This window comes from Pelobates fuscus, chromosome 3, assembly GCF_036172605.1.
Source record: "Pelobates fuscus isolate aPelFus1 chromosome 3, aPelFus1.pri, whole genome shotgun sequence".
NCBI lineage: Eukaryota > Metazoa > Chordata > Amphibia > Anura > Pelobatidae > Pelobates > Pelobates fuscus.
The window spans coordinates 174,092,037-174,116,407 of NC_086319.1; the positions used below are offsets into that span (position 1 = coordinate 174,092,037).

General features: G+C 38.4%; 1 protein-coding gene across 1 annotated transcript; it reads right to left on the bottom strand.

The window, feature by feature from the left end:
* Window positions 1-1,505: 1,505 nt before the first annotated feature.
* ERGIC2 (ERGIC and golgi 2) lies at window positions 1,506-23,771 on the bottom strand. The gene is made up of 14 exons (XM_063445340.1): window positions 23,667-23,771; window positions 22,027-22,207; window positions 19,129-19,237; window positions 17,078-17,124; window positions 16,922-16,992; window positions 13,479-13,519; window positions 13,302-13,403; window positions 12,617-12,712; window positions 8,878-8,933; window positions 8,340-8,438; window positions 8,085-8,182; window positions 7,784-7,946; window positions 7,618-7,697; window positions 1,506-1,607 (listed from the first exon to the last, which is right to left on the bottom strand). Exons 2-14 carry the CDS (start codon window positions 22,130-22,132, stop codon window positions 1,539-1,541), a joined length of 1,137 nt encoding a protein of 378 aa, XP_063301410.1. The 5' UTR covers window positions 22,133-22,207; window positions 23,667-23,771; the 3' UTR covers window positions 1,506-1,538.
* Between the last annotated feature and the right edge of the window lie 600 nt (window positions 23,772-24,371).

Here is a 24,371-nt window from a genome sequence, read left to right on the forward strand (position 1 = left end):
CACTGGATGAGTGGTAGGGTAACACAAGAACTAACTTTACACATTTTATTACAGAAAAAATAAAAATATATTAGGCACTTTAATAATGGTGCTAACTTTGATGAAAATTAAAGACAATCTAATCTTCAAAATCACTCATTACATTCAGTTACACCAGCATATGGAACTCCTATAAGTACCCAACACTTGGTACCAACTTTAGTTCATATTCAGTTAGGCTGAAGACACCATAATAAGCTAAAGATAGAGTAAGGGTCACAGGAAATGTAGTCTACAAAACATTTAGTGATCACTCTTTTTCTTGTAGAACGAAAAGATTCTATGCATGTCAGTCGTATAACTAGAACACGTGCATCAAATATTATGCCAGCATGGTAGAAATCTAATTTGATAATACGGACAGTTTGCCTTTTCTCATGCTGTGGATATTCACTAAATTATCCACATAGTAAACTATTCTCCACCCCAAGGCAATGAGTTGAAAATAAAAAATGCATTTTACAAAAATCTTATTCCAAGTCCCATTGCAAGAACAATGCACAGAAAAACAAGCTTTGTGCACGTTTAAAGGTTTAAACACTGAACTGTTATTCATGGAGAGCTGACAACTAACATTGTGGGGCCAGCTATTTTCCTTACATTTGGCAGCCTACAGTCGTCAAAAGATGAATACACATTATAACTGTATAAAATAAAAATAAAAACATCTCCGTCATTGCAAGCACTAGTTATCCATTCTTGCACAAAGTTAAGACACACAACTTCTTGGACCATTACCCCAAGCAGGCTGGAGTAAAGCAAATAAGTCCTGCAGCAGCTGGGGATGGTCACTAATCCATAATGCCATTGAGTTAAAAGTCAGAAACACTAGATGTGTGACAATGTGCACAATTATCATATAATGTTGGGTGCTATATGTATAATGGTTTTTAGCAGATGTTCCTAGATGTCACAAATTTACAATCTGAATCAGTCTTTTGAACGGCGATTGGTCTCTCCAACACATGCACTTAATATCCAGCTACCTGACTAGCAACATGTTTAAAACAGGGATAAGAGGTCAAGTGTGCCACCTAGTGGAACCAGAAAAAAAAAGTACCAGTATGATAGCTAAATATCTGCATTCTCTAGGCTTGGTATGGTACTATATTTAGGCAAAATATCTATAGCTGTATGTGTACATGAACAGGGAGGAAAGAGAGCATGACAGACAGGTGGACACTAGGGATTATCTATATATAGTTAAATCTATAAACATGGAGTCACATGTGTACACAGTGCTAGCATCTTAGTTTGTACAGATGTAGCTAGGTTTCTACTTCTGGTGGTCAGCTCCTGCAAAGAAAAATAAAGGAAAACTAGTTTTCAGAGTGGTGGAAGCATCTGGTGATGTATGTATATGTCTGTCAGACATGGGAGAATGACAAGGAATGGACTGTAGAATGTTAAGGTGTTTGGGAGAAGAGCGCCTACTGTTATTCACACACACACAAGGCTGATCTTGTAAAAGTTTCAATGTTTATTACAATAAAAATCACTCAGAGTGGATCCGGAGGGAAGTTCTCTGCAGTGCAGTGGTTAGAGGAGATACCGTCTACGTGGCCATCCTGTAAAAAAACAAAACATCAGGCTGTGTTTCAATATGTAATTTAAAACCCCTTAGTGACCAGATAGTTTTTTCAATTTTCTTATCATTAAGCACCAGGGTTGTTTTTGCGGTGTTTGTGTTTACTGTACCTATACATATTATATACAGTTTTTATCGACCATTAAATGGTCTTTCTAAAGATACCATTATTTTCACCATATAATATAATTTAAAATATATTTTTACAAAATATGATGAAAAAAATAAAATAAAAACACACTTTCTAACTTTGACCCCCAAAATCTGTTACGCATCTACAACCGCCAAAAAACATCCGTGCTCAATAGTTTCTAAATTTTGTCCTGAGTTTAGAAATACCCAATGTTGCTGTTTCTGCAAGTTATAGAGCTAAAAAGTACAAGTAGGACATTGCTGTTTCAAAATATATATATATATATATATATATATATATATATATATATATATATATATATATTTTTTTTTTTTTTAAATGTATCAATAGTGACATTGTAACACTTAACTGTAATAAATCTCTGAATCACACGTCACATGTACATTTTTTTTTTTTTTTTTTTAATGTAGACAACCCAGGGTATATAATATGGGGTATGTCCAGTCTTTTTTAGTAGCCACTTAGTCACAAACACTGGCCAAAGTTAGCATTTATATTTGTATGTTAAAAATGCAAAAAACAATTATGAACGCTAACTTTGACCAGTGTTTGTGACTAAGTGGCTACTAAAAAAGACTGTATATACCCCATTTGCAATACCTTGGGTTGTCTTATTTTACAAATGGTATGCCATCATGTGGGTAATTCTCATTCCTGGGCTACCATACGCTCTCAAAGGCAACATTCTGGTCTTTGCCAATCTGGAAATCAAAAGCCTTATATTTGACCCTGTAACTTTCAAAAAAAGAGGGAGGGGTGTTACTGTTATACCCGGGAGACTTCTCTGAACACAAATATTAGTGTTTCAAAACAGTAAAACGTATCACAACAATAATAGCATCTGTGAAAGTGCTGTATTTCATTGACCATATCATTGCTGTGATATGGTTTACTGTTTTGAAACACTAATATTTGTGTTCAGCGTAGTTTCCAGAGTTAAACAGTACCCCATGTACATGTTTTAGGGTGTCATGTAAAGTTACAGGGTTAAATACAGTGCTAGCAAATTAAATTCTCTGGACCTTCGGCCTGGGTTGTCAAGCAGGTCCCTCAAATTGCAATCAATAAAATGACTTAATTATGTAAAAATATTACATTAATATGCACATAGAATTTAAATATATATATACATATTTATATATTTGAAGTCTACGTGTATATTTATGAAATTATTTATGTAATTATGTATATGGATATATATATTTCAGATTATTATTATTATACACACATATACATACACACACACACACACACACACACTTTTTTTTTTTTTTTTTTTAATTTACAAAACATTTTTTTTATTTTACAGATGCAGGGAGACTACCTGACAGCCCCCCCTGCAGGCAGCAGTATGGACGCCTATTGCCCGTGAGGGCCTAATTTGCAGAGGAGTCACTGTCTGGGCTGTCAGGCTGCCCCCAGACTGGTAGCAACACCGAACGCCAGCGGGAGAACCCCAGTGATCAGGTAATCTTTATCAATTTGCCGCGGACGTACCTAGTACTTAAGGACAGTTTTTGTCGGACGTACCTAGTACATCCGCGGTCCTTAAGGAGTTAATGTAAGTAGGGGTACACTCATAAATGACAAGAGCATATAAAGTATGCCATACAGGTGGCACTGGCAAGGTAAGTCTTAAATAAGAGAAGATTAATTTGCCCAGTGTTGAGAAGAATATAGTTCGAGAAATTCACTCATATGAAGTAGGGGTGAAACTTCCTGCAGGACATATTGCTACCAATGCAAAAGTAAAAAAGAAATATGGATAGTTTAAAAGAATGTATAAAGGGGGCAGGGCCTGGCCGCCAACCTGGATAGACGTGAAGCACTTTGGCTCCGCAACGAATCTCCAATAACCAGCCTAAACTTACCCCCTCTCGCCTATAACAACCTCAAGCAGCTGTCGGTTGAGAAGGGAAATACAAGCAACGGACTCCTGAGCTAATGTTGGCTCCCGTCCTGCCGGCGGCACCGACAGATGGGCCGCTGAGTCTGCGGCCTGCTGTGAGGCTCTGGCGGGAGAAACGGCCAATCTCCCGTGCTTAGTCCGGCGGGACTTCTCTTACGCCTATCCAGGGCCCTGTACTCCCCCCCCTGTGGGCCGGTGGGTGTTATCCCGGCCCCCACCAGGGAAGCAATGCTCATTTACGGTAGCTGGGCAGCGAAGGGCCCACATGGAAAAACCAAGATGGCCGCCGCGTCCATCACAAGATGGAGAGTAGAGGCTGCATTACCTGAGCAGCGGTTGTGTACCCTACTGGAGGTTGGTGTCAACCTGCATGGCGCACGCGGACAATGATCCGATGGCTGACAGCGCAATCTCTCCGTTCCCCCTGACCACCGGATAACTCCAGAGGGAGAAAGCTTGCCACTCAAGCTGGGAGACACCTCAGCTCACTCACAGGAGCACTGTCTACACCATCTGAGGTTTAACCCTCCACCGTCCATGAACTGCGGGTATGTAGGGACTTTACCGGGACTCTGACACAGCCCATACTTGTGGGGATTATGGACATGGGGCACAAGCTCTGCCTGGGGTTGGCGCCAGCGGACTCACAGGAAAGAACACAATCCTAGTTGACAAGCACTCCAACACTCAGCGTTAACTACACAGGACCTGGTCCTAGTCAAGACACCGGCTGATCCAACTGAGCCCAAGATTACAGAAGACTACTGTATATTCGTTTTCATTATATAGTTATTTTTGTGTTTCTTTACAGTTTAATTTTTAATGGTTTAATTCTGCAATTTCTCACTGACAATACTTATATCTCCTGAGTCTCTGCATGTACACGAAACCTAGCTAGCCCAGTACCCTGCTGTCCTTTGGTGGTTACATTGCGCCACAGCATTGCACGCTGGTAAGAACTTACAATCGAGGTTGGTCCTATGTTACCCATCTGGTCAGTCACATATGTAGTAAGTGCAGTCACATGACACCTGATTTAGCTTATTTACTAATCAGACAGCACTACTAAGCTTGTTCATACATCCCAAGTAACAACGTTACTCTCGTCATGGGGGCAGTATTTCTCTTTAGCCAACAGCGACCGGCGCCAGTTGGTACTTACACTAGCCAGCTATGCATGATAATACCACTTATTCAATATGATCATGTTACCCAACACTTACTATCAGCTTGTTATATCCTATGCTAGAATTGGAAAGCGTCAGTCAATCGTTATACACCTTCCATAGCACAGTCAGTTGTCAAGCCACACAACCGTTCATGCACGCGCAATGACTTACAACACACTACTGTTTCTCATCTTTTACTTCCAAATGTGCAGTTACTCATGCCATGCCATGCAATTGTAATTCTCTGTCTCTGAAAACTGGCAACAGCTGTTGTGGCATTGCTAGACTAAATGTTATTTGTCTCATCAATGCACAACTAAAAATAAAGAATTAAAAAAAGAAGAAAAAAAAAGATAAAAATGTATAAAAAACAAATATGGTATTAATGTATTTTATATACACACACAATTAATACCATATTTGGTTTTAATGTAACAACGTGTAACATATATGTATCACCTGAAGTCCAGCACCATATCAGTCTCCTCAATGCAGCTGCTCCCTATCCAGTGAAGTCATCAATGATGACTTTTGTCCAATCTTATAATTCTCATAGAAACATGAGAGAAACACTAATCAAATGCTTCTTATAGAAGCACTGATTTCAATGGTTTTCTCTGAGAAGCATCGGAGGCATTCTGCACCAGCATGCTGTGCCGTGAATACATGGAACATGAAGATCTTCCCATTTTGAAGATCTGGTGAGGAAGTGCCTCAAGTGGCTGCCAGTTGGCAAACATTAAAGGTGTTTTGGTCAAGTGTATACATTGGTATTGATCGGAACAAACACACCGAGCCTATCACCATCCGCCAAATGAAACTTTACTAATTGCTGTGATGGCAGAGGAGGAGAGAGTAGGCAGTTTTGGGTGCCGGAGGGACAAATTAGGGTTAAACCATTTGCCTTAATCTTGTAAGATTATGAAGTCCCAGTGACTCCAAAACCCGCAACTTTTAATATTAAGTTATATGCTGTAGTGAGACAGGAGTGTAACTTTAACAGAACTTTGCCACCTGACTCCAGACCACATAACTTTAATTCAGTAAAGTTGTAATAAAGGCTTTGACTGGTTTAACTCCGAAGTTGGGTCCCCAGATACCCATCCTCTTTCTCCTCTTCAGGCCGGTGTACACTCCAGGAACATTTTCCTTAGCAGCCAGTGATAGGATGATTGTCAGCTGAGGCTCTCAGCCTATCACTGGCTGCCCATTGCGAGATATAGTACATACTATTATTTACATTTAGAAGTTCTAGGTTAAGAGCGTCAGCTGGCAAACCTTTCTGGACTGTATGGTGGCTGGAAGACTGAAGCAAGCAGTGCTAACAGGAGCTGCTGGAACAACTCCCGGCTTAAACCATTCGAAAATAGTTTAACCCTTGACGGAAAGAAAAGATGGTAACTAGACACTCCTCCCTCCATAACATAATGAACAAAGTTGTTATAAAATAAAGGATTTAAAAAAAAAAAATGTTAAGGAGGAGTAGGAGACAATAACGAAAGGGGCAGCAAACAGTAATTATTCTGTAGAAAGGGGAAAAAAAAACAAAACAAAAAAAAACAATAAGAGGAGGGTATTAGTGGTAATTATCCTAGCACAGTGTTTCCCAATTGGTGTTATGAGGAAACCCTAGGTTTCCGCAAGTACAAAATTGGGGTGCAGCGATTTTCCATTGGGTGGCCCAAGCATTTAGGGCCACCTGATGGGTATCACTAAACAGGGCTTCGTGACAGGGCCCCTGTAGTATGGGATGCTAGGAGGAAGTTACAGCACTTCTTTCCAGACCGAGCGCGCCGGCTGGAGGGAGAGAGGGAGCAGCACATCAGCCTCAGCCAGCAGAACTAAAGGAAGTCACCCTCCTGCAGATAAAAGGTAAGGGGGTTTCCACGATGTTAGAACACTATGTCCAAGGGTTCCACTGGTAAAATTAAAGGACCACTCTAGGCACCCAGACCACTTCAGCTTAATGAAGTGGTCTGGGTGCCAGGTCCAGCTAGGGTTAACCCATTTTTTTTATAAACATAGCAGTTTCAGAGAAACTGATATGTTTATAAAGTTGTTAAGCCTTCCCCCTAATCCTCTAGTGGCTGTCTCATTGACAGCCGCTAGAGGCGCTTGCGTGATTCTCACTGTGAAAATCACAGTGAGAGCACGCAAGCGTCCATAGGAAAGCATTGTAAAGGCTTTCCTATGCGACCGGCTGAATGCGCGCGCAGCTCTTGCCGCGCGTGCGCATTCAGCCGACGGGGCGGAGAGGAGGAGGAGAGCTCCCCGCCCAGCCCTGGAAAAAGGTAAGTTTTACCCCTTTTCCCCTTTCCAGAGCCGGGCGGGAGGGGGACCCTGAGGGTGGGGGCACCCTCAGGGCACTATCGTGCCAGGAAAACGAGTATGTTTTCCTGGCACTAGAGTGGTCCTTTAATTGGGAACCCCTGTCCTAGAGGATGGAAGGAGAAAACAAAGATGAGCAATAGCTGTGATCAAGGGAGATTAAAAAAAAAAAAAAAAAAAAAGAAAAGTTGAAGTTTACACAAATGCAAATTTCGAAGTATAAAATGAAAGAACTGAATAAATGCTAAAATTAAGTATTAATAAATAATTACTAGTGGAAATGTGGGGGTATAAACAAGAGTAAATTGATTAGCGAAACGGATCGATTAACAGAGATTTTGCGATACAGAAATAGCTAGTTAGCTGGTGGGAATATGGATTATCCATTAACGTAGATGGTGATATATAATATTCATACGACAATACTCACTTCATGACGTCTGTAAACTCCAAGCTTGAGACGACAGCAAATAAGATCTATGAAGAATTCAGCCAATCCATGAATCATTCCTGCCACCAAAAGATAAAAATGTAGCTAAAAGACTAGCTGTAATCACAGAAATACAGGTGTATACATGCAGCTCACGCTCTCTCACCTGTAGTGGTGAAAATTCCTCCAATGATGCCACAGAGCCTCACTAGAAACTTCCACAGAGGAATGTGATCTTCAGTGACTGTCACCATCAGGGAACTGATGTCATATTTCATGAAAATCCCAGATACACCATGGCTGCCAGTGGCATGATTTATCACTCTCTCCTGGATACAAACACAAGGTAACATTAAGTCTTTAATTAACTTTGTAAAAAGAAACAGTACAATGAACATTACTACCTACACAAGTAGCACAAGATTGTGGTGTAATATCTTTTGAGGGTTTGGCATTCTAAAACTTACTCTTTCTGTCACAGAGAATTGATGGTGGTCGCAGTAAACTTTTCTTGTGTTTAGCTTTGTTGGCACAATAGTAATAAAATACTGATACATTTGGTTACCTGCAAGAAATAGGAGCCATGGTGTTAAAAATAAATATATAAAACAAAAATGAAAAGGTAGGAACATGTCAGCCAACATGAAGAAAGGTAGTATAAAATCAAAAGTCAAGCATCTGGCAACAATTACGGGTGGCAGGCTATATGTGGTTACACTCACTGTCCATGGCTATTTTTTCAGTTCCATCCAAAGGATTGATAATCCCAGGCAAGAGTTCTCCAAATGAAAAGTGATCAATACGATGGGAGAAGTTGTAGCCTGTGGATTAAGACAAATTATATGTGAGCAGTACATGAAGTGTTACGTGATGGAAGAGGTCAATTAAACCATGCATTCATGGGTGGGTGAGGGGGGCAAATTATAGAAAATATTTGATATTTTAGGCACATGCATGCACAGACACTGATGGGGCCAACTCCATTTTAATAATTTCCACTCTTGAATGAAATACAAAAATGAAAAACAAATTTAATCCTTCACAGCTAAAGTCCAACACTACAGGTTTCATTTTGATAGTAACACTAGAAAAATTCCCACTGTCCTATTGGTGTGAATATAGTCTGGATAAATAAATGGAAATACAAAACCGGACAGGTTTAAAGTGGGAGGAATTTTGCATTTAATCCTGGAAAACAATTTATAAAAATGTATTTGCTTTGACAGCGAGAGCAATAATGAACAAAAGTTTCTCACTTACTATCGTGGCTCACAAGAGCTGCAAGATGCGCGTGACCCCTTGGGTGGGGAATGGCTCTATAAGAGTAATGAAAATGCAGCATTAGATAATAGATCTGATATCCGGATAAAAAAAAAAATCATATAATCAGAGTGTTCGGTTAAACGTAGACTGCTGTATTGCAGTGGTGTTTGGTAAAATGAAGAATAGCCTTCCGCATAGTTTAATCTTGTACCAAATCCCTGTACTGGAATTGACTCACACAATACTTTCTTACAAGAATTGCAAGAACACTAGATGAGCAGTCACACGATAACTATGCACTTGGCAACTGTTATTGTTATATAGTAAAGCACAGTCTAGTTGATTGCAACAATGGATTTTTCCAAGACTATTTCATTTTAATTATTGCTAGCTTAGTTAACAGTTTGTCTTTCCTTTTCAATGCTAGCTGTTCCATTATTAACTCTGCTGCTAGATGAGTATATATTACAATTCTGTGCCCTACGATAACATGAAGAAAAAGGAAAAAAAAAAAAAAAAACAGCACAGTAACGAATAAGTTAAATGTCGGTTCACATGTTACCTTGGCCGTGATGAAATTGAAAAGCTGCAGTGTTTTTATGGGCAAAAATGTATATTATAAAAATATTTTTTTTAAGCACACAAATTAATAATGTATTATGAAAATAACATTTTCAGGTCAATTGTCAATTATCCATTATTAATTGCTTTCGGAAAGGAAGGGATGTGTGAATTTTAAGTTTACTTTCAGGGGAGGTCTGAGACTAATAAGGTGAAGAACCGCTGCCATGGAGCAATAAAAATAAAAACTTAACTAGGCATTGAAGGGACACTCTAGTCACAAAAACAACTTTAGCTTAATGAAGTTGTTTTGGTGTATTGATTATGTCCCTGCAGTCGCACTGCTCAATTATCTGCCATTTACAAGTTAAAGCACTTTGTTTATGCAGCCTAGGCACACAACCCTGCATGTGACTTGCACAAATACTTCCTGTAAAGAGTCATCTAATGTTTACACTTCCTTTATTGCAAATTATTTATTTTAAATTATTTATATTTTCTAATCTGCTGCACTGTACATAGCTTGCTAGACCTTGCAGGAGCCTCATGTATGTAATCTAAGTTTAATTTACAGAGCAGGAGATAAAACATTTTAAAGCAATTTACATCTGATTGAAAATGAAACCATATTGTTTTCATGCAGGCCGTGTCAGTCACATGGAGGGGAGGTGTGGCTAGGGCTGTTTAAACAGAAACAAAGTGAATTGAGCAGTAAGACTGCAGGGGCATGATCTATACACACAAACTGCTTTAGTAATTGAAGTTATTTTGGTCACTATAGTGTCCCTATAAAGTGCCATTTTGAGTTTTCAAACAATTTTAACTCACCAAAAAGAGAAAAAAATACTAAAAACTTTCCACTTAAAAAGGGCTATTGAAAAAGGTTTTGAGTGCTGAGAGATACACAGACTGAGAATAAAATAAAAAAATACAACAAAACAAACCGCTAAATAAGTATGCACAAAGAAAGCCAAGGAATGCAAAACCAACCCAAAAAATTTTTTCAAGTACATTAATTCTAAAAAAACAAAAAATTAAAGTGTAGGTACACTGAAAACAGAAATGGGTCTGTTAGTCAATGAAGACCAGGAAAAGGCAGACATTTGAAATAACTTTTTCTTCAGTATTTATTAATGAGGATCCTATGGCAAGAATATGCAAATGATTGCTGCAACAAACTTGCAGATAACTTGTGATTGGATAACTCGAGACAAGGTGCTACAGCTATTAAAGAAAATTAATGTAAATAAAGCTCCGGGGCCTGACTGTATCCACCCACGAGTACTTAAGGAGCTAAGTGGGGAAATAAGTGAACCTCTGTATTTAATTTTTCAAGATTCTTTTGTTTCAGGTATTGTACCGGAGGATTGGAGGAAGGCAGATGTTGTTCCTATATTTAAAAAGGGTTCAAAATCCTTGCCTGGAAATTATAGACCTGTGAGCTTAACTTCTGTGACTGGGAAATTATTTGAACGGCTATTAAGGGATAATATTCAAGAATTCATTGGGAAGAACTGTGTTATTAGCAATAATCAGCATGGTTTTATGAAACATAGGTCATGTCAAACTAACCTAATTGCATTCTACGAAGAAGTAAGTAGAAATATAGATCAGGGTGTTGCAGTGGATGTGATCTACTTGGATTTTGCCAAGGCATTTGATACGGTTCCTCACAATAGGTTAGTCTTCAAACTAAAAGAAATTGGTCTAGATGAATATTCTTGTTCTTGGGTAGAACATTGGCTTAAGGATAGAGTACAACGAGTTGTCATAAATGGTAAATTTTCAAGCTGGACAAAAGTGGTAAGTGGTGTCCCTCAGGGTTCTGTTTTGGGACCGCTTCTATTTAACATATTTATAAATGATCTTGAAATGGGCATTGAAAGTCATGTATCAGTGTTTGCAGATGACACAAAACTTTGTAAGGTAATAAAATGTGAGCAGGATATTGCCTTGCTGCAGAGGGATTTGGATAGATTGGGGGACTAGGCACTAAAATGGCAGATGAAATTTAACATAGAAAAATGCAAAGTTATGCACTTCGGGGTTAAGAATACACAAGCAATTTACACCCTAAATGGTAGTGAACTAGGGATAACCACACACGAGAAGGATTTGGGAATTGTTATAGACAACAAATTAGGTAGCAATATGCAATGTCAATCTGCAGTTGCTAAGGCCAGTAAGGTTTTGTCATGTATAAATAGGGGCATAAATTCTCGAGATGAAAATATAATTTTGCCTCTTTATAAATCGCTGGTAAGACCACACCTTGAATATGCTGTGCAATTTTGGGCACCTGTTCTAAAGAAAGATATCATGGCACTAGAAAAAGTGCAGAGACGAGCTACAAAATTGATAAAAGGAATGGAGCATTTTAGTTATGAAGAAAGGTTAAGAAATGTAAATCTCTTTAGTTTGGAAAAACGGCGCCTGAGAGGGGATATGATAACATTATACAAATATATTCGGGGCCAGTACAAACCATTATCTGGAAATCTATTCATAAACAGGGCTATACATAGGACACGAGGTCACACATTTAGGCTTGAAGAAAGGAGATTTCATCTAAGGCAAAGAAAAGGGTTTTTTTTACAGTAAGAGCAATAAGGATATGAATTCTTTGCCTGAAGAGGTGGTTTTGTCAGAGTCTATACAGATGTTTAAACTGCAATTGGATAAATACTTGCAAAAACATAACATACAGGGATATCATTTCTAATTAGTGGGGTAATAGCTGCTTGATCCAAGGAGACATCTGACTGCTATTTTGGGGTCAAGAAGGAATTTTTTCCTAGTTTGTTGCAAAATTGGAAGCGCTTCAGACTGGGTTTTTTGCCTTCTTTTGGATCAACAGCAAAAGCATATGTGAGGAAGGCTGAACTTGATGGACGCAAGTCTCTTTTCAGCTATGTAACTATGTAAAGAAAATCACCCTAGTTAAAATAATTTACATATATTTACAGATGTGTATGAAACCACACATAACATACTTGTACTCAGCTGTGGTACATCACTACCCCTTCTTTTTACACCAAGATGACATTTAAAAACTACAGTCTAATATGCAAATAGTTAAAATAATCCCATTAGAAATACTTAAAAACATTCCCTCCATAAACAATATATGTATAAATATAGACCGGTAGCAGCAACCCCTTAGAGAATAACATACTTGCCCACAGTGATGTGAAAGTTTCCAGCCACCTTATTGATTTCAAGATGACCATGGATCCTGCAGGCGTTGGGTGGCTCTGTGGGGGTGTCTTCCCTAACAAAAAAAAAAGCAGAGGACAGTAATTCAGTATCCTGCATTTTCCCATATTTGGCAGATTGTTCATTACTGTTTTTCTAGGTTTTTTATGCATTAAATGTTGGCTAAGAGGACTAATATAGGAATCAAAGGAATGGGATGAGTTTTCCTTTAACTGTAAACCCAGGACTTACTGGATACTGCTAGAACAAAACATATCTAGTCTCTGCAGAATGGGACACTTACTTCAACCAAAAGTTATATATATTCTCTTTTGGGGTTGTCAATCAGTTCCAGTTTAAATATCTATTGGAAGGGTCATCCAGCCCCAGGTTTACATAAATGTTGCAGAGGTCCTCAAGCCCCAACCTGTCTGTAAGGGAGTTCCTCTAGCATCTGCTTTAGATGTTCGTTGTAAGGTCATCTTCTAATCACCAGGTTTATGTGTTAGCCAAGCAGGGAATCTAATTCTCAGGTTTAGATGTTGGATAGACAGGCTACCCGTCTGGCATTTAATATATGCATTGCATATGTCGTCCAACGCTTTGTTACAATATGTCAACAGCATATGAGAAGATTCTCCATTGTAATTATGATGCACTCTCACCTGGGAGGCAAAGCAGTGACAGAACTCTTCATTGCACTTTTGAACAAGAGGTCCTGCAGAGACAACTCTTCCTGCAAACGGTTCTGGATATGTTGCAACATCCTGAGAAAAAAATGCACACTGCTGAAATGGCAACAGAATAGAGACTGTTTATTTGTTTATTTCCTTTCGTCTTACCATTGCCACTCCCTTTGCTGAGGGGAGAGGTCAAATGTCACCTGCAGAAACAACAAGAAACAAGTGTCAGACACTGGGTGAGATTAGGCATTAATCTACAGGTGGGATGATTGTAGCAATGTAACGAGTGTTGCACTCTAAATCCATGGACTGGAATTGGATGACAATTGTGTCCATTTTACAATGTAGTACATGTCCCTCTTTTTGTATTTGGTCCTGCAAAGTCGGCCTCTGCGGTGTTACTAATTAAACAGTACAAGTTCATTATTTAACAACCACTCGTGTTGCTGAAGAGAAAATGCACTGACCATCCTTACATTCTACTTAAATCAGGCTTTCTCCAGTTATAATTAACCGCTTCTCTACCAGCATATAAACATTTTTATTTTTTCATGTATTATACAGAATGAAGCCTCACTCCCTCATTTAGAATCTAGTAATGATTACCAGCCTGTGGAGGAATGCATTTCTCTGCCAGAAGCCTCTAGTCAAGGAAATAGTGTCTGGATGAAAATCTAAGCTTACCCCTTGTTTCCAAACACTATACATAGTTTCAATTGGTCATATCATTCCTTCTGTCAGTGAGGGGGAATGAATGAATGAATGGACACAGTCAATTTCACAGTTATCTTTACATTAGCATTCCAGAGACTGAAAGATTGCTATCGAAGTTTTAAAGGAACACTATAACGTTAGAAATATAAAACTGTATGCCTAACACTATAGTGTATCGTTGGCTCTGCACCCACCTTCACCCCAGTCATGAACGGCTTAAAACGTTTTCTTTCTTGTCATAGTGATGTGGGAATCTAATGCGCATGTGCAGCGAATAAAGCACACTCATCAGAGCTTCCTCATAGGAAAGCACTTAATCAATGCTTTTTTTATGGTTGTGACCATAAAGCTGTATTTTGGTCTCGTCACTCCAAATTACAGAGTGCCAGAAGCCGTGAGGCATGTCAAGGTGTTGTCGGGCATATTGTAACCGGGCTTTTTTGTAGCATTGGCTCAGTAAAGGCTTATTTCTGGCAACTCTAGTATGCAGCTCATTTTTGTTCAAGTATAGTCGTATTTTGCTCCTTGAAACAACCACATCGTTTTTTTTCTAGAGCAGCCTGTATTTCTCTTGAGGTTACCTGGGGTTTTTCTTTGTATCCCAAATAATTTTTCTGGCAGTTGTGGCTGAAATCTTTCTTGGTCTACATGACCGTGGCTTGATATCAAGAGATCTCCGAATTTTCCACTTCCACTATAAAATTGTATGCCACTGTATAACACTATACTGTCTCAATGCCTCTGCACCCGCCTCCACCCTTGTCATGAAAGGATTAAAACCTTTTATTTCTGGTCACCGCGATGGGGGAATCTAATGCGCATGTACAGTGAATGGAGCGCATGCATCAGAGCTTCCTCCCCCATAGTGCAGAACTCTGTCAGTTACTAAATGGTCCAGGTTCCTCCTTCCCCGACATCGGGGATCAACGGCGCATGCCCAGCAAGCACATTAGAACAGCCAAATAGAAAAGCATTGTATATTGCTTTTCTATGGGGTTTTATGTTAACGCTAGATGTCCACATGCAGAGCGTGAGGACATCCAGCGTCCAAAAAAAAAAAAAAAAAAATGAAATGACCCCTGTTCAAAAGTCTGCATACCCTTAGTTCTTAATACTGTGTATTGCTCCCTTTAGCATTAACAACAGCGTGCAGTCTTTTGTAATAATTGTCTAGGAGGACCCAAATTCTTGCAGATGTTATAGCTGCTCATTCCTCTTGGCAAAATGTTTCAAGGTCATGCAAAGTCTTTGATAGTCTTGCATGAACCGCATGTTTGAGATCTCCCCAGAGTGGCTTGATAATATTAAGGTCAGGAGACGGTGATGGCCACTCCATAACCTTCACTTTTTTCTTCTGTAGCCACTGTAGGGTCAACTTGGCCTTGTGATTAGGATCATTGTTATGCCAAAACATCAGTGAGCCACCACCATGCCTCACAGTAGATATTTTTTTCACTATAGGCCTTGTCGATCCCCCTCCAAACATAGCGCTTATGGTTGTGCCCATAAAGCTCTATTTTGATCTCGTCACTCCAAATTACCGTGTGCCAGAGGTGTGTCAATGTTTTCAGGCATATTTTAACCTGGCTTTTCTGTGGCATTGGCGCAGTATAGGTTTTTTTTTGGCAACTCGACCATACAGCTAATTTTCGTTCAAGTATCATTGTATTGTTCTCCTTCAAACAACCACACTGTCTTTTTTCTAGAGCAGTCTGTATTTCTCCTGAGGTTACCTGTGGGTTTTTCTTTGTATCCTGAACAATATTTCTGGCAGTTGTGTTTGAAATCTTTCTTGGTCTACCTGACCTTGGCTTGATATCAAGAGATTCCAGAATTTTCCACTTCCTAATAAGTAATTGAACAGTAGTGACTGGCATTTTCAAGCTTTGGATATCCTTTTTCATCTTTATAAAGTTCCATTACCATGTTATGCACATCTTTTGATAGTTCTTTACTGCTCCCCATGGGTCAGTATCTAGCATGCTCAGTGCATCCAAGTGAGAGCTAACAAACTCATTGACTATTTATACACAGGCACTAATTGCAATTTAAAGAGCCACAGGTGTGGGAAATTAACCTTTAATTGTTATTTTAACCTGTGTGTTTTACCTTGTGTGTGTGTAACAAGGCCAAACATTCAAGGGTATGTAAACTTTTGATCAGTGCCATTTGGGCGATTTCTGTTATTATGATTTTTAAAAACGAGCCAAGCAACCATGTGATCAAATAGATTCATATGATCACTATCCTGCAATAAAATACATTTTCATGATCAGTCACATTTTCAAAATAAATGCCAAAATTTCACAATTTCTGCCAGGGTATGCAAACGTTTGAGCACCACTGTATATTCATTTTGAATGTATTTATATGTCCAAGCCAACGAATGTGTGAAAAAGACAGTATTCCAGGTTAGTTATAACAGTGCCAATCAATGGTGTACAGAGGTATTTAACACTAGCCTCCACTCATATGCCCCCATTTCACTTTCTGCTCATTATTTTTCATTCATCTCCTCAAAAACATCAGCCAAGCAGCTTTCTTCTATAGAGCTTCACATAAGCAGAATAACCGTCTAGAGAACATATCTGCCACCAATCATAAGTCTTTTAAAACATCTGCATACATTAATTTCATTATTTTATAATTGTATATGTCCATTGTATGTATAAAAATGTACCTTTACTTGTATTGAATACAGGACTCAGGACACCTTTTTTGTAAATATTCTATAAATAAATTTCTAATGAATACTAAAACTACAATTATCCACATAAAGACTCAATGTGACACACTGGTGGGTTAGCAACTCAAGAAATATATACGCTGTGATCCATCTATATCAACTTCTCCAGCTCTAACGAACGTCACTGTTAATAAATTCTTACCGGCTCATACACAAGGCCCTCCGCTGAAGTTATCATAGTCTCAGCCAAATCCAACACATCAGCACCAATATCTGGGGAGATGAAGTGTTTATTAAACACACAGTGCAATTAATGAACCATCAAAGTAAAATTCTGCTGGGAATTAAAAATACTTACACTGACATCGCATTGCCACTGTGATATCAATGTTTAGTCTTAGTTTGCTGCAAGACAAAAGAACAGCACTTACAACACATCACAAATCCTGACAATACAGATGTGAACACTATGCACCTTAGCTTATCATGAATGGCATTTCCACCCATTTTTTTTTTTTTTAAAAGATACATAGTTACATAGCTGAAAAGAGACTTGCGTCCATCAAGTTCAGCCTTTCTCACATATGTTTTTTGCTGTTGACCCAAAAGAAGGCATATATAAAAAAAAAAAAAAAAACAGTTTGAAGCACTTCCAATTTTGCAACAAGCTAGGAAAAAAATTCCTTCTTGACCCCAGAATGGCAGCCAGATTTATCCTTGGATCAAGCAGTTATTACCCTACATTGAAAGATTATATCTTTGAATATTCTGTTTTTGCAAGTATGCATCTAGTAGCTGTTTGAACATCTGTATGGACTCTGATAAAACCACTTCTTCAGGCAGAGAATTCCACATCCTGATTGTTCTTACAGTACATGATTGTTCTTACAGTACATTCTTTACATATATTTTTATAGATGTATACTGTAACTGAACCCCTGTTCTTTTTGCGAAGGTTAATTTTTTTTCACGAACAAAAAAAAACACACAAACACACAAAAAAAAAAAAAAAAAAAAAAAAGAGACTGCCTACGCTCCTTCCCCGACGACGTAAGCTGGCATTGGGAGACCCAATGCGCATGCGTGGCAATGGCCGCGCTTACATCACAATTCTGGTGACGCTAGAAGTACTCATGCATAGCGGGAGGACATCCAGCATCAGTTAGCCGACCAAAACTGCAATAAATTACCTTTGCAGTGTTAAGGGCGCTGGGACTATGCACCGAAGACCACTTCAATTAGCTTAAGTGGTCTGGGTGCCTATAGAGTCCCTTTAGTTTGGCCAAGTCAACGTTGTGTGCGCTTGTAACTTTTCTGTGCTTAACTCAAAATATTCTTCTGTCTCAAAACTTTTACAGATTTGGTTGCAGCTACTTGACACCAGGCTCTTTCAGTACCGCCAGTAACATGCTATCTGTAGATGTAACTTCTCTGTCATCACAGAAACAGAATACTGTGAGGATGCTTAATCAGGACCTCTAGTTTCTGTTAACAGTTTGTATGTCATTATGTATTATCAATTCTATAATTGTAATATAATTGTTGCAGATATTTTTGGATTATCAAGCAATATCAAGAATAAAGTCACTTTCCCAGAACAGATGACCATTGCACCACATTTTTGTATGCTTCAGACAGTTACAGAAAGAAAAAAAAAAATATATATATATATATATATATTTAGCAAGCATGTGATTCCATAAAAAAAAAAAAAAAAACTAAAACAGATGGATCAATTTAAGTTTCAATAAAAATAGTTTCCCAAGTTTTGCAGTGCTAAAAATCTAATAAAAAAGCCATGACAAAATAAGTAGTCTTTTTGCCATATCACCTAATCCAGCCAAAGTGATTAAAGGGATACCATAGTGCCAGTAATACAAAGCTGTATTCCTGGCACTATCGCTTCCCCTCCCAAAAGAATGTTAAAAACTGGGTGCCTACAGTGTCCCTTTAATTGCACTTCAAGCTTTATAAAGGGTAATAAAGGAAGAGCTTCTGACAAAACATTACTGTATTTTAGGTGCCAATAACAGGAAACTAAATACATATCTAAGAATGTTGGATGTTTGTCTTATTCTATATATAATTACAGTAGCTATGTCTGACTCTTACACCCTAGCTATGGTATCACAGCCATAAGCAGGAAGGTACATGATTTATATAGCTTCAACATATCATGCAGTGCTGTACGATAGAATTAAATGTGTGCATTGTTTCCTAACAAAACATGTATGACATACAGAACAGTAGGTGAAAATGAGCTCACAATTCTAAGTGCTTTCATTACCCCTTGCCCATTTCTGATTAATGTCAATTTCATGTTTATTATTTTCATGTTTGTACACCACTGTTGAATAAGAAACAACAAATATACTGCAATTCTACATCATTTCGTTTGAATGAATGTACCTTGAAAAATCTTTGTCAACTTCATATTCATATTTCATCCATGTGTCACGATAAACCAGAAATTCCATAATAGTGAGTAGAGCCATAGCAGAGAATGCAAGCAGGGACACTAAATAAAGAGAGATTAGTGAATGAAGGAGGGGGAATACTTAAAGGAAGAACAAATGAAAACATTGAATGAATGAGGAATAAGCAAATAAAAAAAATAAAAAAGGGACATATAAAAGTGTCTGAGAAATTAGAAAGAAAATAAATTAAAGATTATAACTATGTATGTAAGATTGCAACTGACCGTAGACTATGCAATGCATAAACTCAAATAAGGCTAATGGACAATTTAACCACCAAGTAAACAAATACGCTTACAATAAAATAGAGATTAAAATTCAATAGTTACTAAAACAAGTGGAATAAAGTTTATTACTAAAGTGGGAATTCTAGAGACTTGACAAGGAATTTGTAATTTTTAGATTAAAATGACCAAACTAAAAAACGGAAAAAAGTAATTTAAAAAAATTGAAGATATTTTCAAATTCTGCTATTATGGCCTATAATTTGCAATTCTTCTGATCCCTAAAATCTTGAAGCGGAACTATCACAAGTGAGAATTTTCCAAGACTAAAAATTAGCTATAGAGGGTGCTAGTTATTTCTTAAAGGAACACTACAGGCACACTATAAGCTCATTGAAGTGGCCTGGGTGCATAGTCCCAGGTCCCTTAACACTGCAAAGGTAATTTATGTCAGGGTTTTTTTTTTTCTATAAACTGCAATAATTAGCTTTGTTGAATAACTCTACCTCTAGAGGCTGTCTACCAGACAGCCATTAGAGGAACTTTCGGTCACCTATTTTATGCTGGATGTCCTCACGCAATGCATCCAGGGGGCAGAGCTATACTGCCAAGATGGCACCAAATTCGAATATATAAACAGTGGAAGGGAGGGGAAACCTATACACCTGAGGAAGACTTAAGTTGAAACGTGTTGTGTGTGGACTCCATGGGAAATATTCTTTGCTGAAGGCACCTTATTTTGATGTAAGAACGTTTATGTATTTTTTAAAATAAATTGATGTCTTTTTAACTTAGAATTTTACTTTAGTTATTTATCAAACTATATTACCCTATGTTAGCCACCATTTATTACAGCTGTATCTGATAAAGAATATACATAAGGGTAATTATACCATCCTATAAGTGTTATACTCACCATTTCACTGTGTATAGTTGGTATTTTTTCCCACAGTGTGCGCCACCCACTATATATATTTTCTATGTTCTAAGATTGTATGGTGGAATTAAGTGATTGATTTCACAGTGTGGTTGGACGCACCTTCCTGTTTATCGCCTATATTGTGTTGCACTTTTATAAAAAAATAAAATAAAAAATAAAACAACCAGAACGCAAAAAAAATACAAAAACAGCAAAAAAAAAAAATCCTGACGCCAGAAAAAAAAAAAAAAAAAAAAAAAATCCATGTTCACCCAGCGAGGGAACCGCGCAGACTGAGCTCCGCAGGGCGAGGAAAGGCTTATAAAGCCTTCCCACACCCTTCAATTTGACTCAGAGGGCTCTGATTGGTTGGTTTAATCCAACCAAAAAGAGCGCTCTGATAGGTAAATAGTGAGCCTTACCTGATTGGCTCACTATTTACCTATCAGAGCACTCTTATCGGTTGGCTTTGAATCCAACCAGAGTGCTCTGAGTAATTTTACACAGCGTGGGAAGGTTCTTTGGCATTTTTGCCACGCTGTGTAATTTGACTCATAACACTCTGATTGGCTGACTTGGAATCCAACCAATCAGAGTGTTCAGAGTCATTTTATACAGCCTATTCTCCACCCCCCCCCCACTTGACATTTAGGGCCCTCACCTGCCGCTCATGGGTGGGGAACAGGGAAAATAGGTCCCCCGTCATTGTCATTTAGGGTCCCCACCTGCGGGGCACTCGCAGGGCGCAGGTGGGGGCTCAGGGGTGACACTATGTCCTCTCCGCTAGTTAATAGCTAGGTGGGGGGGCATTTTATTAGATAGGGGGTTCACAACAGTGAGCAGCCTACCCGCAGCAAAGCGAGTAGGGGCATTCAGGAGATTTTAATCTCCCTTATGCTATTATGAGGGTCATACTGACCCCCATGGAGTGAGGGAGGACATGTGGGGGGTTAGGCAGTGGCGAGGAGCACAGCTCCCTGACGCTTCAATTTTTACATATAAAAGGAGGGAGCCACGAGCCGGCAGCTCCCTCCTTGTAATAAACTAACTAACAAACGAACACCGACATTCGGTCTTTGTTTGTTCACTTGAAATTTCTATTCATTTATTTCATCTTTTTGACGAATGAATGGTCGAAATTCCCGTCTGAATGCCGAACTTGGCATGCGCGGGAATTTCACAGCGCTATCTAGTGTGGGCAGATGACGTGTCCCACAGGGAGTTCATCTACCCACAAAAAGATAGCGGCGCCCAGGCAGAAAATAAACATTAAATATAGGTAATATGGGGGGCTTAGGGGCGACCAGGGGGGCTATTAGATGTATTAGAGGCGGGAGGGTATTAAAAAAACAAAACAAAATAAAAATACGGAAACGGCCAAGGCAGTGTCGCTTTAAGAAGGCATGATGATTGGCTTAAACATTTCCTGGTCTTGGCACAACTCACTACTTAAACAGGTAACCCTGGAGAGTTACAGGATATGCAGGAAAAAAAGTAAGTTATTTTTGCATGTGTCGGTTTATTGCATTATGTATGTAATGTATTAGAACAAAAGATAGGGTCAATTCAATCCCAAATAGGGCCTTTAAACTACCCTTTACACTCTCAAGAGATGGACAGATTCTAACTTTTGTTAATGCTTGCACCCCAATTATTCATCCCATTGCTATGCTCTCCTCCCCCTCACCGGTCCCCCTGCTTGCTGAAGTCTCAACGTAGCTCTCTGGCACCTTGGGGAAAGCATCCAGCTCTTTTACCAGACTCAGCGTCTTCTTGCGGTTGAGACGCCTCATATTTCCAACCTCTCCCTGAGGCTTCAACACCAAGAAACTGCAAAGTGAATAAGTGCAAGGGACACAGGGAGAGATCTGTAAATGGAAAATGGAGACAGTTACCACACAGTTAGAAATAAATGCCTTAATAAGCATTACAAGGTTATCTTGCAGTGATATAAAATGTAAAATATTTAAGTTACAGCTGTTGCCCAATTATTTCCGTACTAACCTTTGTTGAACTATTAATTTCTAGCAATAGCCAATTACTAGAAGGTTGGCATAAAATAACATTTTCATGGCATTTTTTATTTCCACAAAAGGAATACAGTGTCTTTGTAAAGCTCATTACCAATTCTTTTCTGATGGCATATTTAGGTTCTGTGATTTGTTGAACTTTTGCATCTCTAAGGTTGTGTAAAACTGACAAAACATACCACCATTTTCTAACATTTTAGAGCAATACAGACTATAAACAAAGTAGTGAGATATGATGTCAGGAGGCTGGGAACACAGACTAAAAATGACAGAGAAAGTAGCGCTGAAAGATTAAATTTGTTTTCCTTATGCTGTAACATGAGTTAACAAATATTACTATATACAGGTTCCTGTCTTTGTTTTTGAGCCAGGAAAGAACAACATCTGCTGCAATAACACTGCAAAAACAGACATGGTTACTTTTGGATGCCATGGTTACATATACATTATAAACATATATAATCATTATAGTTAGGGTTTGGTGTACTTGCAAGCATGTGTCTCTGAGTAACAAATACAATGAAGCCTTAAAAAAAAAAAAAAAGTAATTCTCAAATCCCACAATTATTACCCATCCACCTCACACAATAAAAATCAATTATTTTACCAGGAGAAAAAAAAAAACCTGTAAATGAGGCAATACTATTCATTTTACATAGAATATGATTTTTTAGGTAAGAGCAGGCAGCATTAACACAACCCTAAAAAATGATAGGTGTCAGCTAAATAAACAATGGCTGACATGACAACCCCTAACTATATAATGAATACATACTACAAACGGATTAAAATTATTATTGGCATTTATGCTATAAATGAACTGTTAAATAAACAAATATAGCCTTAATATACTCCTCAGAGCATACATATTTTGCAGGCATTATCCAGATAGAAGCAGATCCCTTGGAGGGCAACAGGCAAAACAGAAAGCTGCTATAGGAGCAGTACATACCTTATAAAAATCAAATATATAGGGTCAAATTTCATACATTTCAAATTTGAATTTTAAATAAAATTCAATATAATTAAATTTTCCATAGGAAAAGAGCAATGTAAGTATTTGATTTTAAATTAATTTGAGTTACTCTGTGGTGTTGCTTTCTGAGTAAGTTATATAAGTGCAGTAGTAGCGAGATTTGGTACTGCAGATTTATGTGAACTACATTTCCCATAATCCTCAGCCAGCCTATTTAGTGTGCACTGAATGGCATGCAAGCTAAGGATACACAGTGTAAGCTGGACACACAGCATCATATACACTGTAGATAATAGAGAACATAAAGTATGAGTCACATACCGGCTCCGGTTCTCGGGGCCAGCCCCGATTTAATAAAAAGAGACGCTAGACGGCCACTCTGTAATCATAGCTTCCAGAAGCGTCACTTCCGGGCTCGTCAGCACAGCGGCAAGGAACCAGGTCACATGATCCCATGGATCCAGGTCACATGTTCACAGGTATCGGCGCCATGTTTAGTGATGGCAAATACCACACGTGGTATTAGAAGACAATATGGTCGTGATGGGATAGAATACCATTCACCTAATTAAAGATGCAGTATATGGGTTCGCGGAAACCACGTGACAGGTGAAGGGCTCCTCGCTGAAGAGAGGGTTATTCATTAAAACCCATAATTGTGGAGCACAGGCAAGAGCATTGAACATGTCAGGCCACAATAGCCAAGTTGGGAGAATTTTCCATTATATAGTTCTCTTCCAGCAATGCTGTGTTTCCCTATGTTGTCATTTTTCTGTTGCTTTAATAATGCAAATACAGGCACAGATAATTTCGGATACCATGGTTATATATATATTCATTTCTATACTTATTTTTTTTTTTTTTTTTTTAAACATTTAAGTTTATAGACTTGACCTAACTTGGAATTGTTTTATTAAAAGGTTACTCCATCCACCATGACTACTACGGCTTTTTGAAGATGTCATGGTGGTACGAGTCTGGATGTGCAGTGTTTCAGCTTGAAAACAGAGATATGTTGGAATGGTG